The sequence below is a fragment of the Aristolochia californica genome, unplaced genomic scaffold, assembly GCF_029961685.1.
Source record: "Aristolochia californica isolate CCGP_79_NKW_82.1479 unplaced genomic scaffold, dmAriCali1.0.hap1 SCAF_16, whole genome shotgun sequence".
Classification (NCBI taxonomy): Eukaryota; Viridiplantae; Streptophyta; class Magnoliopsida; order Piperales; family Aristolochiaceae; genus Aristolochia; species Aristolochia californica.
The window spans coordinates 3,663,349-3,681,009 of record NW_027181837.1 but is presented as its reverse complement, the minus strand read 5'-3'; the positions used below and the strand labels follow the sequence as shown (position 1 = coordinate 3,681,009).

At 37.8% G+C, this 17,661-nt stretch overlaps 2 protein-coding genes across 2 annotated transcripts; both read right to left on the bottom strand.

The window, feature by feature from the left end:
- Nucleotides 1-557: 557 nt before the first annotated feature.
- On the bottom strand, nucleotides 558-4,896 carry LOC137953093 (methylthioribose kinase-like). Its single transcript, XM_068800310.1, has 6 exons — nucleotides 4,418-4,896; nucleotides 3,602-3,911; nucleotides 2,827-3,001; nucleotides 2,306-2,507; nucleotides 1,295-1,503; nucleotides 558-873 (listed from the first exon to the last, which is right to left on the bottom strand). Exons 1-6 carry the CDS (start codon nucleotides 4,601-4,603, stop codon nucleotides 705-707), a joined length of 1,251 nt encoding a protein of 416 aa, XP_068656411.1. The 5' UTR covers nucleotides 4,604-4,896; the 3' UTR covers nucleotides 558-704.
- Nucleotides 4,897-12,745: 7,849 nt separating this feature from the next.
- LOC137953101 (methylthioribose kinase-like) lies at nucleotides 12,746-17,126 on the bottom strand. Its single transcript, XM_068800320.1, has 6 exons — nucleotides 16,644-17,126; nucleotides 15,807-16,116; nucleotides 15,032-15,206; nucleotides 14,498-14,699; nucleotides 13,494-13,702; nucleotides 12,746-13,085 (listed from the first exon to the last, which is right to left on the bottom strand). Exons 1-6 carry the CDS (start codon nucleotides 16,827-16,829, stop codon nucleotides 12,917-12,919), a joined length of 1,251 nt encoding a protein of 416 aa, XP_068656421.1. The 5' UTR covers nucleotides 16,830-17,126; the 3' UTR covers nucleotides 12,746-12,916.
- Between the last annotated feature and the right edge of the window lie 535 nt (nucleotides 17,127-17,661).

Sequence of the window (17,661 nt, the reverse complement as noted above, 5' to 3'; positions counted from 1 at the left end):
AAGCCTTGATAATTCTGGGTTTTGTAGTGGCATACTTTCTTAATCCTTGCCTTTTTAATGTCTTGTAAACAAGAACCTTATCAGTTATCACAAGGTGGTTGTATCAAAGAACCTTATAGTAATTTCTCATTCTCCCTGCCATCTGATAGAGATAACGGATAATAATTATCTGTAATCTTAGAGCTTAAACTATCATGTAATCCTACCAATAACTCTTATCATGTAATCTTATCCATCTGTACCTATAAATTCCTATGATTCATGAATGTAAAGCATGTGTATTTATATCTTACAGATGGATAGGATTACATGATAAGTGTTATCTTTGAGATGACAGATAATTGTTATCTATTATCTCTATCACCATCTTGGTTCTCTTTTGGATGAGCAAGAGGAAGAGAAGAGAGTTTAGTGCTCTTCAAGGCAAGCAGCAATAATTTTTCACTTCTTTAATAAACATAGTACCATATGTATGTGCGTTTGCTTTATTACTTATCGTGTCTTTTGGTTTTCAGTTTTATTGATCATTATTTTCTTAATGAAAATATCATGTCCTATCTTCATATTTCCAATCATATTCATATACATAAAAGCCTGAGAATAATGTAATTATAATGCATACCCAAGTTACTAAAATCTATAAAACAGACACTACAAACATATTTTATCTCAAACTTATACTGAATCTCTTATATAAAGCCTCATTAAGATGCCTCCTTAATGGCTGCAACAACTTGACTAATGCTCTGGAATTCCCTTCTCTTCTTAAGAAGCTCCTTTGCAAACCCAAGAGCACGACGCTCGCAATATGCACGTTTAGCAATGTCTTGGATTGATTCAAAATCTTCTACATGTGCCACTCCTACTATCCTCCTGCAAGCCATATATACAGATAACTTTTAGATCATCATAATCCAGAGAGAGATTTTAAGCTAATCTACGAAAACGAAGCACAAGAAAAGGATCAATTATCGACTCCGAGGATTTCTAGACCAATTTCTGTCGGTGTATCCGATGAATCTAAACTCACAGAAGGATGAATCTAAAAGCTTAATAAAGATAAGATGCTTCCTAACTGAGGTTTGAATTTCATTTTTTTCCTTTGAAATTTGCTTCAGGAAGTGGGAGGAAATGCTGAATATCACCTGCTTGAGGAGATACTGTTGGTGTGGGACAATACGTGGAAAGAAAAACAACATTTACTGTCCCACATCAGTAGTTCTATAAATTGGTTTTCAGAAACCAATTCATTTGGTATGCCCATAGAAAAATCAGATTCCAAAACAAAAGTCACCTGATCATTTTGGCAGCACCAAACCCAAGGGTATCATGAAGCAAGTCTTTCATGTATTTCTCTTGCACAAGATGCCGCAGTTCAGGTTTGTCATATATGTCCTCAAGATATGCTTCACCATTTTTGCTCTCATTCCAGAGGCTGATAAACTTCTTCTGGAAAAGATTCCAAGTGTCTTCTATTGTCTTCAAAATCCACTGCTTATAGAGCTGCATGATAGTAAATAATAGAGAATATGTTAGTAAAAGAGAAATGCAACCATTACCAAAAAGTAATCAAATATGAAGAATTAACTCTTAACAATATGAACAGAAAACCACTTAAATTTACATGACCAAAAACTCTATCATGTGAATCATCCAAACTATATAGAACAAAGAAGGTCCAGAGATGCAAATTGTGATAATTGAGTTTAAAAAACTCATTTAAAAAAAAGGAAAAAAACTTGTATTGTAAAAAAAAAAGTGCACCACCAACTCCATTCATGCTGTGCCTCAAATCTACTTGATAGATGTCACTTGACTGAAAGACAAGGGATAATGAAAACTCCAACCAATAAGAACATTATTCAGGTAACAAATTTTACTTGTCCAATATGTGAAATTTATCATTTTAATAAGATTTCAGCTAGAAAAAACAAGGGCCCAGGTCCCCCATGGCATTTCTGACACTGAAGGTAGGGTTGGGTAGCAGAAAGAGTTTTTGAAAACCCATCCCACTTTGCCACCCATACCCGCCACCAAGTTGCTACTCCCATCCAAGTCTCTGTTCCCACCTCATCCCAATTCCCGTGCAATACAGAAAGGGGAAGAGGAATCCCTTCCCCCTCATTCTCCCTGTGGAACAGCAGTTGTCCCTGCAGAGTGGGGTCGGCAAAACCCTTCCTACTGCCACTCATACTTGAAGGTAAGCATTTTCATCACTTGACAACATCCTGGTCTAGAAAAAAAAATTAATAATGACTAAAAATAAATATGAAAGTTAATGACTAAATATAAATATGATCGATACCTGGCGATCATTTCCTTGATCTACATGTCCATCTTGAGCAAAGAAAGCCAAAATCAAATTCCCTATAAATGCTCCAATGTCAAAGCCCATGGGTCCATAAAAGGCAAATTCTGGGTCTATAACCTGGGTAGAAGCACTTGTCACCATAACAGAACCAGTATGGAGGTCCCCATGAATCAGGGCCTGTGCTCTCTCACAGAACCTACAGATTAGGAATTGTTAATACCAAGAAAACATATCAGAAAGCAATATATATAAATGCAATTAAGTCTTACTATTTTCCATAATAAAACCTCCACAAGCAGCTGCAACTTATTCCTACTTATATGTATCACACTCGCTTTTTACAAGACCTTGCCAACGTCATCAGTTTTTTATAATTTTCAGGATAGGCTATTTCTCAGCACAAAAGACAAAAAAATGACATGTATAAAAAGTGAAGGGATCAATGAATAGAACATATTCAACATAGAAAAAATCATGTTGATTCATAGGAGGGATGGATAATGGGAGAAAAATACATTGATTTCAATTCAGCAATTTCAAGCTTTAGAAGATTGTCTTCTCGGACTGCCTCAGCATCCTGATCAAGATAAGGACTTGTCCAGTGATTGAATTCGGAGATCCTATAGGGATCAGAAAAAACAACCTGCTCCGTGAGCCTACAGAGCTCCACATTTCCACAGAATTCTGCTACTGCAAGAACACAATATTTATCACTTATAATAAATATCAAATGTGAAATAAGGACTTAGATGCATACATTTCATATATTCCAAAGGTAGCAAGAAAGGCTTAAAACTAACTACTAATGAACAACAAGTGTAAAATGGATCTTTAGAGTGTTCACATTTTCATTGAAAAAAGGCAAAAGCTAACAAAATATACATTTCACCATATAGTCATACATACAAATAACAACAATAATAATAACAACAACAATGATAATAATCATCTTCATCCTCGCTCAATCTCAAACTAGGGTGGGAGTCTCGGAATACTGAGACATCTCCCCCAGTCCAAAATCTGAGACAACTCAGATGTAGGTGTCTCAGGCAATATGTTACGCGACGTTATTTTTTTCAGGGGCCATATTGTCTCACCCCCCAGAGAATGTGAGACGGGCACCCCTGAACTCGAGTACATGGGATCAGCTCTAAGTTTCCTCCTCCATCATTCTGTTCGGTCCTTAGCTAACTCCATTGCTAAGATTCCCTACATCAAGTTTTTCCTCTCGCCCTCCAACCATAGATGGCCCTCTAATAATAAAAATGGTAGTAATATCAAACCACTTACCAGCCTTTCTGTGCTCTGTTGTTGAATGATAAAGAAGTGATGTTTGAAAAAGAGTTTTTGCCATATACTCAGACATATGCTCTGCAAGTAATGGATACTCAATTCCGGCAATCAATCCTTTCCTCAGGATTATATGTGGTGGCTTCAAATATCGCATAGCAATCAAAGACATGATTACATCAAAATGGTATACTTCTGGGACGTGATCAGGGCACAATCTTCCATGCTCTTTCAAAGTCATCGCTTCAAAGTATGCTCTTTCCTTCGACATGGGCCATGACTCCCCAATGCACCGAATGTATGGAATTGCCTAGCAATCAACCCAAAAAAGAACACGTAAATCCAACCAATGGGAGGTCGAAAAGAAAATCCAGTAATAATGCATATCACTGCAGGAAAAATTGGTATCAGACAGAGATCAAGCCCAGTAAACGCTTACTCTACTCATCGGAGCTCTAAGAATGTATCAACTCCAATTAATTTTCAGAGTAAAAAAATGCCTTTCGAATGCTCATTTTTACCCTAGGAAGTAGACAAATGCTTCCCAATATGAAAGCAGCGGCATCTTACCGAAACAAATTCCACCCACTCAGACTACTCGAACTTTCATTACCAACGCGTAACCTCTATCTTCAAATAACTAAGCAAAAGACAATGTATTTCTTTCTCCAAGTAAGACTGGATACAAAAATATTCTCAAATATTTCTTCACTGCCACCCAAATTCGACTAAGTTCAACCTCCAGCATCACTTCACATCAGTTGGGTTCTCATTTGAAAGAAAAAAAAAAAAGATCAGACCGAAATATAAGCTCACCTGTTTGACGACAAACGACCCAGATGGGCCAACAACAATATAGACGAAGTTAAGATTGCCATCTCCAACCTCTTTGATTGTCAAGTCATCAAACCGATTTCCAAGCAGAGACGAGAGAGCAGGAGTGGATTTTATGTACTCCACTAGCAATTTATCGTCCAGAGGACGGAACTGGGTCAAATCCATCACAGAGGCAGAGAAAGAGACGCAGACAGACAGGCAGAGCCGGAGGGGGGAGGGGGACCGTAGTAGGATTGTCAAGAACAATCGGCTTTCTGAAAAATTGAGGAATGAGTGATTATAAAGAGAGCAGTGATGCAATGAACCTGGCCACTCACGCGGCGTCTGCGTAAGAACACTACGAATCTTCTAAAAGATGGTATTTAGTACAGGAAATCAACGAAGGCGGAGACGCACCCCCTCACAGTTCAGTCCCAGATGCGGCAGGCACGCGTCATGCCGTTCTGGGTCACCGTTGAAATCTTTCCGATTACATTTTGAATGATCGAGTGGCCATGTGGTTTTCTCTTTTTTGGTGTTTGGTGGGAATCGACTTGTTAAGGTATGGATTGACAGATGTGAACTGCATTGTAGAAAAAGAACAGTTTGGTTAATTGACTAATTTGTCTATGGTTTTACGCTTCAGTCTTGAATTCTAATGTTACAATATAAGATTTTTTATAGTCATTAAAATATAATATGTAATGGGGTCTAATTATGTAGATACTCCTTTATATTTTCTCAAACAATACACGTGTTAACAAAAAAAAAGGATAATTTTTTTGTTCTTATTGCTATGGGTCCATATAATTGTTATGTATTGATTGTAACATATAATTTTGTAGGTTTATAGATAATTTATGAATTTATTATTTTTATTTGTGACATATTTTTATACTTCTAACTTTTAAGTATGAAATGGGTTATCGGTCGAAGCAAGGACAAGTAATGGATTTAAGAATTGGGTTAGGGAGTTGAGGAATAGGGAAGTACGGAGTCAGATATCCAACCCCATTATTATAAGTTTCATGAATTTCATTTTATAGTAGGATTCATGGGGTAAGTTCATTTTAACCTAAGGTTGTTTGGTCTAGTGGTATTCTCTTTACATTAGGTACCACACCCCTCTCAAAAAAATAAAAAAATCATGGGGTAAAAGGAGAGGCCCTTATCTAAACTGGAATAAGAGGGGAGAAGAGATTAATGTAGTTGTGGTTGAGCATTTTCTTCCTCTTCTTGTCTTTCTACTCAACCTAAAAGAACAAGGTGGTTGAGGCAAAGTCTTGACTCCTCCACTCTCTGTCTTTTAGCATGGGCAAGGTAGGGGCTCTACTCTTTTCAATGGAATCATAATTATCGAATCATAATTCTAACATAAATACTTTAGTAAATTCGAATGGTGGGACAATTAACAATAGAAATTGTGAAACAAAGAAACCGAAAACAATAACAGAGATTCAAAGAATGATTTTTCGATGATGTATTCTTCTCCGTTTAGGAGGCAATTTATAATACATTACATGTTGAGGAATAAAATTACAGGATTAAGGAAATAATCCGTTTCCTACAATCACGTTAATCAATTTACAAACAGCTCATTACAGGCTTGTAAATACTCCCCCTCAAGTTGGTGCATAGATATCGGTCATGCCCAACTTGTCAATTATACCATGAAATGTCTTCCCTGATACTGCCTTCGTGAGCATATCAGCCAGATGGCTCTCAGATTGAATAAAGGGGAATTGTATGATCTTTGCATCGAGGTTCTCCTTGATGAAATGACGATCAACTTCAACATGTTTAGTGCGATCATGTTGAACTGGATTCTGTGCAATTGCGATAGCTGCCTTTTTATCACAGTGGAGATTCATCGGTTTGGCGTATTCAATCCCTAAGTCCCTCAGTATATTCTCTATCCATAACAACTCGCATACACCATGAGCCATGCCACGAAATTCAGCTTCAATACTTGATCTTGATACTACCTTCTGTTTTTTGCTTTTCCAAGTGACCAGATTCCCTTCCACAAAAGTAAAGTAACCCGACGTGGATCTTCTAGTTGTCTAATCACCTGCCCAATCAGAATCTATATATCCTTCAATATTATAGATAACATCTTTTGAGAATAACAAACCTTTTCCTGGAGCAGTCTTTAAGTATCTCAAGATCTGATAAATTGCTTCCATATGTTCTTCACTTAGTGCATGCATGAACTGACTCACAATGCTTACTGCATATGCTACATCGGGCCTTGTGTGTGATAGGTAGATTAATCTTCCAACTAATCGCTGATAATGCCTTTTGTCTGCTGGGATTTGATCTGGAAGAATTCCGAGTTTATGATGCATTTCCATGGGAGTCTCTATTGGTTTACAGTCAAGCATTCCAGTTTCGACTGGAAGATCTAACACATATTTTCGCTGTGAAAGGAAGACTCCATGTTTCGATCTTGCAACCTCAATTCCCAAAAAAATATTTTAAGTTGTCTGAGATCCTTCGTTTCGAATTTAGTGGATAAATACTTTTGTAAAGCTTGCATTTCACCTGGGTCATTTCCTGTCACGACCATATCATCAACATATACAATTAAAGCTGTTACTTTTCCTTCCTTCTTTGTGTTTTATAAATAAAGTATGATCTGAGTTACTTCGTTTATAACTAAACTCCTTCATTGTAGCCGAGAATCTCCCAAACCATGCTCTAGGTGACTGTTTCTGCCCGTACAATGACTTCTTCAATTTACAGACTTCACCTTGACACAAAGAACCACTTTTTACGCCGGGTGGTAGCTCCATGTAGACTTCTTCTAAGTCTCCATTGAGGAAGGCATTTTTAACGTCAAATTGTTGCAGAGGCCAGTCTCGATTTGTTGCTATAGATATAAGAATGCGAATTGTATTGATCTTAGCTACTGGTGCAAAAGTATCCTGATAGTCTATCCCATACCTTTGCGTATATCCCTTTGCAACTAGCCGAGCTTTATATCTGTCAATACTTCCATCCGGTTTGAGTTTCAATGTGAACACCCATCGACATCCAATTGTTTTTACTCCTTTAGGTTGGGGAACAAGTTCCCAAGTGGCATTTTTTTGTAGAGCCTCCATCTCTTCATTCATCGCCTTTTTCCATTTTGGATCAGCCAATGCATCCTGCACATTACTAGGAATAGAAACCCTGGATAATTGATCAACAGTAAATGCATATGATTTAGTCAACCTATGGGAGGACACATAGTTATTGATTGAGTATTTGGTCTTGGCTTCACGATCAGGTTCATACTGTTTTTTTGGAACTCCCCTATTCAATCTTTGTGGTATCTAGGGGGTATATTTTCTGTAGGAAGACATGTTTCATTAGACTCAACAAACATAGGATTCGTATTTACCTGAGGAGGAACATTCCTGGTTGATTCTTCAGGTGTAGATGGGGGGCCACTGTGGGGATTCTTCAGGAGAAATTACTGAATCACAATCTTGTTGCACATCATAACACTTGAAAAATTCATTCACCGCTTCTAACTCAATAAACTCAGCACCTCCGCTATTTTCTTGTGAAACATTCTCTTCACCTGAACTCTCCTCCAGTAGAGATGTCCAAGAAACTCGCCCTGAATAATAAGGTACTGATTCATGGAAGGAGACATCTAGAGTCACATGGAGCTTGTTGGTGTGTGGATCATAACACCGATATCCTTTTTGAAATTCAGAGTAGCCAACAAATACACATCGCTTGGCACATGGATCAAGTTTATTTCGCAAGATCTTTGGGATATGAACATATGCGGTATACCCAAAAATTCGGGGTTCAAGATTCGGAAGATGGGGAATTGAAATCAAGGATTGCAGCTTGCGTAGAGGAGTTTGAAAATCTAGTACTCTGGAAGGTGTTCAATTGATGAGGTAGGCAACAAATTTGACAGCTTCGTCCCAATAAAATCGAGGCATGTTCATGCCAAAGAGAGAGGCACGCACTACTTCCAAAAGTTGTCTATTCTTTCTTTCTGCCAATCCATTTTGTTGGGGAGTATAGGTGCAAGAGGTCTGATGACGAATTCCATGATTGGTCAGAAATTTTTCGAGAGAAGCATTAACAAACTCAGTACCATTGTCAGATTGCAAAACACGAATCTGCTTTTGATATTGAGTATGTATCATTGTGTGAAATTTCTGAAATGGTAGACACGCATCACTCTTTTGTATAAGCAGAAATACCCAAGTCATTCTAGTGCATTCATCAATAAATGTCACAAAGTAACGAGCTCTAGAAATAGAGGGAACCTTGGCTAGACCCCAAACATCGAATGAATAACCGCAAAAGGTTCGAAACTCTTATTCAAACTCGGTAAATAAGCAATACAGTGGCTCTTAATTAATTCACATGTGTCACAATGAAAATGCACATCATTTAAACCTGAAAAAATTTGAGGTCGCAATTTCTTGTGATAACCAAAAGAAAGGTGGCCTAATCGTTGGTGCCATAACCATACAGTTGTTTGAGCATTATCTTCACTGCTAGATTGATTTGTCTGACTGATTTTCGATCTCCCGTTCTCTATCAACTCCAAATAGTAGAGTTTGCCCCGTCTAACACCATAACCAAGAATCTTCCGGGTTAGAATGTCTCGAAAGACACAAAATGAGGGCCAAAAAGTTAAAGTACAAGCAATAGTAGAAGTAATTTGGCTAATAGACAAAATATTATATTCAAGAGAGGGAACCACAAGGACAGTGTCTAATGTAAGATTATTGGATAATATAACAGATCCTTCCCCAGTAATAAGAGAGGTATTACCATTGGTTGTTGAAATAACAGATTGTTGAGAAGGTAGGATAGATTGTAACTGATTGGGACCCCTTGGCATGTGATCGGATGCACCTGTATCAATAATCCAAGGTCTATTCTTAGAATGTATAGAGAATACTGATGCATTATCGAGAATACCTGGATGGGCAACATTTTTCGTACGTAGCTCCTGATTATCTTCCATGGATGTCACCATAGCTTTCCCAGTAATTTTTTATGGGGTTTTTTTGAGAAATCCCACCACTCCGGATAGCCAATGTTCTCATAACACCGTTGTTGTGAATGTCTTTTTTCTCCGCAGTGAGTACATACACGATTGTTACCTTTTCCAGAGGATTGAGGGTTCTGATTGCTTGATGATCCTTGTCGGTTTTGGTTGACCAACACCGTTGAGTTCTCTGAGACTGGACGATAGCTTCCCATTGTTTGTCTCTATTGATATTCGCGTCTGACATATGCATATGTACTCTCCAAATCAAGTTTGGGGTCTTTTCGCAAAATTTCTCCACGAACTTGATCAAACTCAAAGTCAAGCCCACTGAGAAAAATATGAACCCGAAGCCTACCCATTGCGGACTGCAACTAGATTAGCCCTTGAACTGTTCCTTCCTGATATATAGTTCTATGATCAATCTCCTGGAAAATAGCAACCAATTCATTGTAGTACGTGGATAATGGTCTACAATTTTGCTTGGTAGAAAAAGATCTCTGGTTCAGCTCAAATATACAAGTTTCATCTGATCCATCATAGAACGTTTTTTATACTGCTTCCCATATCTCCTTGGTAGTGGAGAGGCGAATAAATTGTTGCATTAGCAATGGACTCATGGAGTCAATAAGCCAACTTTTGACTCTTTGATTTTCAGTAATCCATGCTCCAAGGTTGGGATCGCCAGATGCTGGTTTTTTTGTTTCGCCAGTGAGGTATCCAGCTTTGTTGCGTGCCCCAATTTGTATCTCCACGAGTTGGGACCATAATGAATAATTGGTCTCATCAAAGATGATTCCAGTTGGAAATGAAGAATTGTCTTGGTGGATTATAATATGTGGTGATGGGATAATTTCGGTGGATGCGACTGTAGAAGTGGCCATCAATCTGGAAATTTGGTCCGATCTTGTCTAATCCGGTCCGATTCGGTTCAGTCTGGTCTGATTTGATGCCATCTGGTTTGGTTCAATTCTGGTCTTGTCCAGTGCTGGTCCGGTCCGGTTATAGTCCGGTGCTGGTCCGGTTCGGTTCTAGTCCGGTTCGGTCCGATTCGGTTGACCCGTCGGTCTGGATCGGTAGAAAAAATAAAGGAACAGTAGTTCCTAAGTTTCAAAAAAAAAAAAAATCACCTTTCTTCTTCCTCAGTGGCAACGGAGCTTCGGCTTCCTTCAGCAACGACGGTGGTTGGCAGCGACAACGGGGTGGAGGTGCCATCGTTGGTGCTCGTCAACGATCGTCGGCACTCTTTGGCGAAATGGTTTCGGCTACAGGACCGTCGTCGTAGAAAGAGAACGTCATTGCAGAAAGAGAATAGAGTTCTACAAGTCGGCTTCCCTCGGCGACAGCGGTGATCGGCGGCAATAATGGGCAGGTGGTAAGGTCATTGGCAGTCGTCTTCGGTCTTTGGTGATCGTCGTTGATCGTCGACGACGTTCTTTTGGCTACGGGACAGCCATAATACGGAGTTGCAGAAAAAAACAAAGTTATGCAACTCCACGACGATTTTTTTCCGACTACTTCCTTGGGCTACTACGGGAGCACTTAGCTCCGACTTTTGGCGACAAAAAAAGAGGATAATTCTCCCGCTCTGATACCATGTGAAATAGAGAAATCGAAAACAATAACAGAGATTCAAAGAATGATTTTTCGATGATGTATTCTTCTCTGTTTAGGAGGCAATTTATAATACATTATATGCTGATTTTAGGATCTAAAATAAAATTACAAGATCAAATAAACAATCCGTTTCCTACAACCACGTTAATCAATTTACAAACAGCTCATTACAGGCTTGCAAATAGAAATAAATAGAAGCAACTACCAACAACAATTTGCAATAATAACAATTCTTCAAGCCTTCTAAAAGTGAAGCAAAGAAGGTGTAGTTAATTCAAATGACACAAAAAAATCAACCTAATGTAAATAGCAATGATAGATAAGAATTGTTGAAAATAAATGAGAATTTGGATTAAATTGATCTATTGACAAGTCTATGAGTTTAGTAGAGATTGATTGATGACAATTTTTGGATTCATCTATAGCGAGCAAGGAAGTCATATGTAGATCTACAATACAAATGTAAGCTATAATATTGTTGCTATAATATTGTTGATATGATGTGGAGCAAATTTCATCATACATAATAAATAGGCCTCTATCATGAACTAATACATGGGTTGTTATGCAAAGAATGAGTTACTATTATTATTATTATTATTATTTATATTTATTAAAAATATTTTTTTAAATGAATTATATTGAAATAAAATAAAAAAATTATATGATTTACTTTCTCCTGGTCCTAACCCTACTGTTATGGTCTAAGGGTTAAGTACATATGCCTTCCGCTCTTAACAGGCCTGTCTTTTGGGTAGTATTGACTAGGTGTTTAACAGGCTGGTCTTTTGGGTAGTATTGGCTAGGTACTTAACATTTGGTATCAGAACGGGCTCCCACGTCGTGAGTTCGAATCCCCAAGAGCTCTCGCGGTAGCCGTAAGGGATTATGGGATCTTGACCCGGCACCCGTCGTTAAGTGTTAAGCTGCCGTGGACGTCGGCTCGCAAAGGTGGGGTGTACTATTATGGTCCTGGGGTTTAAGTACATATATCTTCCGCTCCTAACAGGCCGGTCTTTTGGGTAATATTGGCTAGGTGCTTAACACCTACCCATATTATTAAAATAAATAAATTAAATAGTGCACTACAAAAATTCAACATTAATTTTGAAATTTTTTGCATAGAATTTTAGGAAAAGAATTCCATATTATTTATATGGGGATTTCTGCCATAAAAACACAGGTTTTGTAGAGGCATACTTTCTTAATCCTTGCCTCTTTTAATGTCTTGTAAACAAGAACCTTATCAGTTATCACAAGGTGGTTGTATCAAAGAACCTTATAGTAATTTCTCATTTTCCTTGCCATCTGATAGAGATAACGGATAATAATTATCGGTAATCTTAGAGCATAAACTATCATGTTATCCTACCGATAACTCTTATCATGTAATCTTATCTATCTGTAACCTATAAATTCCTATGATTCATGAATGTAAAGCATGTGTATTTATATCTTACAGATGGATAGGATTACATGAGAAGTGTTTTCTTTGAGATGACAGATAATTGTTATCCATTATCTCTATCACCATCTTGGTTCTCTTTTGGATGAGCTAGAGGAAGAGTGGAGAGTTTAGTGCTCTTCAAGGCAAGCAGCAATAATTTTTCACTTCTTTAATAAACATAGTACCATATGTATGTGAGTTTGCTTTATTACTTATCGTGTCTTTTGGTTTTCAGTTTTATTGATCATTATTTTCTTAATGAAAATATCATGTCCTATCTTCATATTTCCAATCATATTCATATACATAAAAGCCTGAGAATAATGTAATTATAATGCATACCAAAGTTACTAAAATCTATAAAACAGACACTACAAACATATTTTATCTCAAACTTATACTGAATCTCTTATATAAAGCCTCATTAAGATGCCTCCTTAATGGCTGCAACAACTTGACTAATGCTCTGGAATTCCCTTCTCTTCTTAAGAAGCTCCTTTGCAAACCCAAGAGCACGACGCTCGCAATATGCACGTTTAGCAATGTCTTGGATTGATTCAAAATCTTCTACATGTGCCACTCCTACTATCCTCCTGCAAGCCATATATACAGATAACTTTTAGATCATCATAATCCAGAAAGAGATTTTAAGCTAATCTACGAAAACGAAGCACAAGAAAAGGATCAATTATCGACTCCGAGGATTTCTAGACCAATTTCCGTCGGTGTATCCGATGAATCTAAACTCACAGACAGATGAATCTAAAAGCTTATTAAAGATAAGATGCTTCCTAACTGAGGTTTGGATTTCATTTTTTTTCTTTGAAATTTGCTTCAGGAAGTGGGAGGAAATGCTGAATATCACCTGCTTGAGGAGATACTGTCGGTGTGGGACAATACGTGGAAAGAAAAACAACATTTACTAGTTCTATAAATTGGTTTTCAGAAACCAATTCATTTGGCATGCCCATAGAAAAATCAGATTCCAAAACAAAAGTCACCTGATCATTTTGGCAGCACCAAACCCAAGGGTATCATGAAGCAAGTCTTTCATGTATTTCTCTTGCACAAGATGCCGCAGTTCAGGTTTGTCATATATGTCCTCAAGATATGCTTCACCATTTTTGCTCTCATTCCAGAGGCTGATAAACTTCTTCTGGAAAAGATTCCAAGTGTCTTCTATTGTCTTCAAAATCCACTGCTTATAGAGCTGCATGATGGTAAATAATAGAGAATATGTTAGTAAAAGAGAAATGCAACCATTACCAAAAAGTAATCAAATATGAAGAATTAGCTCTTAACAATATGAACATAAAACCACTTAAATTTACATGACCAAAAACTCTATCATGTGAATCATCCAAACTATATAGAACAAAGAAGGTCCAGAGATGCAAATTGTGATAATTGAGTTTAAAAAACTCATTTAAAAAAAAAGGAAAAAAACTTGTATTGTAAAAAAAAAAGTGCATCACCAACTCCATTCATGCTGTGCCTCAAATCTACTTGATAGATATCACTTGACTGAAAGACAAGGGATAATGAAAACTCCAACCAATGAGAACATTATTCAGGTAACAAATTTTACTTGTCCAATATGTGAAATTTATCGTTTTAATAAGATTTCAGCTAGAAAAAACAAGGGCCCAGGTCCCCCATGGCATTTCTGACACTGAAGGTAGGGTTGGGTAGCAGAAAGAGTTTTTGAAAACCCATTCCACTTTGCCACCCATACCCGCCACCATGTTGCTACTCCCATCTAAGTCTCTGTTCATCCCAATTCCCATGCAATACAGAAAGGGGAAAAGGAATCCCTTCCCCCTCATTCTCCCTGTGGAACAGCAGTTGTCCCTGCAGGGTGGGGTCGGCAAAACCCTTCCTACTGCCACTCATACTTGAAGGTAAGCATTTTCATCACTTGACAACATCCTGGTCTAGAAAAAAAATTAATAATGACTAAAAATAAATATGAAAGTTAATGACTAAATATAAATACTTTCGATACCTGGCGATCATTTCCTTGATCTGCATGTCCATCTTGAGCAAAGAAAGCCAAAATCAAATTCCCTATAAATGCTCCAATGTCAAAGCCCATGGGTCCATAAAAGGCAAATTCTGGGTCTATAACCTGGGTAGAAGCACTTGTCACCATAACAGAACTAGTATGGAGGTCCCCGTGAATCAGGGCCTGTGCTCTCTCACAGAACCTACAGATTAGGAATTGTTTTTTTTGAGAAGAGTTGCAAGAAAACATGTCAGAAAGAGATATATATAAATGCAATTAAGTCTTACTATTTTCCATAATAAAACCTCCACAAGCAGCTGCAACTTGTTCCTACTTGTATGTATCACACTCGCTTTTTACAAGACCTTGCCAACGTCATCAGTTTTTTTATAATTTTCAGGAAAGGCTATTTCTCGGCACAAAAGACAAAAAAATGACATGTATAAAAAGTGAAGGGATCAATGAATAGAACATATTCAACATAGAAAAAATCATGTTGATTCATAGGAGGGATGGATAATGGGAGAAAAATACATTGATTTCAATTCAGCAATTTCAAGCTTTAGAAGATTGTCTTCTCGGACTGCCTCAGCATCCTGATCAAGATAAGGACTTGTCCAATGATTGAATTCGGAGATCCTATAGGGATCAGAAAAAACAACCTGCTCCGTGAGCCTACAGAGCTCCACATTTCCACAGAATTCTGCTACTGCAAGAACAAAATATTTGTCACTTATAATAAATATCAAATGTGAAATAAGGACTTAGATGCATACATTTCATATATTCCAAAGGTAGCAAGAAAGGCTTAAAACTAACTACTAATGAACAACAAGTGTAAAATGGATCATTAGAGTGTTCACATTTTCGTTAAAAAAAGGCAAAAGCTAACAAAATATATATTTCACCATATAGTCATACGTACAAATAACAACAATAATAATAACAACAACAATGATAATAATCATCTTCATCCTCGCTCAATCTCAAACAAGGGTGGGCGTCTCGGAATACTGAGACATCTCCCCCAGTCCAAAATCTGAGACAACTCAGATGTAGGTGTCTCAGGCAATACCTTACGCGACGTTATTTTTTTCAGGGCCCATATTGTCTCACCCCCCAGAGAATGTGAGACGGGCACCCCTGAACTCGAGTACATGGGATCAGCTCTAAGTTTCCTCCTCCATCATTCCGTTCGGTCCTTAGCTAACTCCATTGCTAAGATTCCCTACATCAAGTTTTTCCTCTCGCCCTCCAACCTTAGATGGCCCTCTAATAATAAAAATGGTAGTAATATCAAACCACTTACCAGCCTTTCTGTGCTCTGTTGTTGAATGATAAAGAAGTGATGTTTGAAAAAGAGTTTTTGCCATATACTCAGACATATGCTCCGCAAGTAATGGATACTCAATTCCGGCAATCAATCCTTTCCTCAGGATTATATGTGGTGGCTTCAAATATCGCATAGCAATCAAAGACATGATTACATCAAAATGGTATACTTCTGGGACGTGATCAGGGCACAATCTTCCATGCTCTTTCAAAGTCATCGCTTCAAAGTATGCTCTTTCCTTCGACATGGGCCATGACTCCCCAATGCACCGCATGTATGGAATTGCCTAGCAATCAACCCAAAAAAGAACACGTAAATCCAACCAATGGGAGGTCGAAAAGGAAATCCAGTAATAATGCATATCACTGCAGGAAAAATTGATACCAGACTGCAGGAAAAATTGGTATCAGACAGAGATCAAGCCCAGTAAACGCTTACTCTACTCATCGGAGCTCTAAGAATGTATCAACTCCACTTAATTTTCAGAGTAAAAAAATGCCTTTCGAATGCTCATTTTTACCCTAGGAAGTAGACAAATGCTTCCCAATATGAAAGCAGCGGCATCTTACCAAAACGAATTCCACCTACTCAGACTACTCGAACTTTCATTACCAACACGTAACCTCTATCTTCAAATAACTAAGCAAAAGACAACGTATTTCTTTCTCCAAGTAAGACTGGATATAAAAATATTCTCAAATATTTTTTCACTGCCACCCAAATTCGACTAAGTTCAACCTCCAGCATCTCTTCACATCAGTTGGGTTCTCATTTGAAAGAAAAAAAAAAGATCAGACTGAAATATAAGCTCACCTGTTTGACGACAAACGACCCAGATGGGCCAAAAACAATATAGACGAAGTTAAGATTGCCATCTCCAACCTCTTTGATTGTCAAGTCATCAAACCGATTTCCAAGCAGAGACGAGAGAGCAGGAGTGGATTTTATGTACTCCACTAGCAATTTATCGTCCAGAGGACGGAACTGGGTCAAATCCATCACAGAGGCAGAGAAAGAGACGCAGACAGACAGGCAGAGCCGGAGGGGGGAGGGGGACCGTAGTAGGATTGTCAAGAACAATCGGCTTTCTGAAAAATTGAGGAATGAGTGATTATAAAGAGAGCAGTGATGCAATGAACCTGGCCACTCACGCGGCGTCTGCGTAAGAACACTACGAATCTTCTAAAAGATGGTATTTAGTACAGGAAATCAACGAAGGCGGAGACGCACCCCCTCACAGTTCAGTCCCAGATGCGGCAGGCACGCGTCATGCCGTTCTGGGTCACCGTTGAAATCTTTCGGATTACATTTTGAATGATCGATCGGCCATGTGGTTTTCTCTTTTTTGGTGTTTGGTGGGAATCGAATTGTTAAGGTATGGAATGACAGATGTGAACTGCATTGTAGAAAAAGAACAGTTTGGTTAATTGACTAATTTGTCTATGGTTTAATGCTTCAGTCTTGAATTCTAATGTTACAATATAAGATTTTTTATAGTCATTAAAATATAATATGTAATGGGGGTCTAATTATATAGCTACCCTTTTTATTTTCTCAAACAAGACACGTGTTAAACAAAAAAACAAGGATAATTTTTTTTTGTTCTTATTGCTTGTATGTATTGATTGTAACATATAATTTTGTAGGTTTATAGATAATTTTATGAATTTATTATTTTTATCTGTGACATATTTTTATACATCTAAATTTTAAGTATGAAATGGGTTATTGGTCGAAGCAAGGACAAGTAATGGATTTAAGAATTGGGTTAGGGAGAGTAGGAATAGGGAAGTACGGAGTCAGATATCCAACCCCATTATTATAAGTTTCA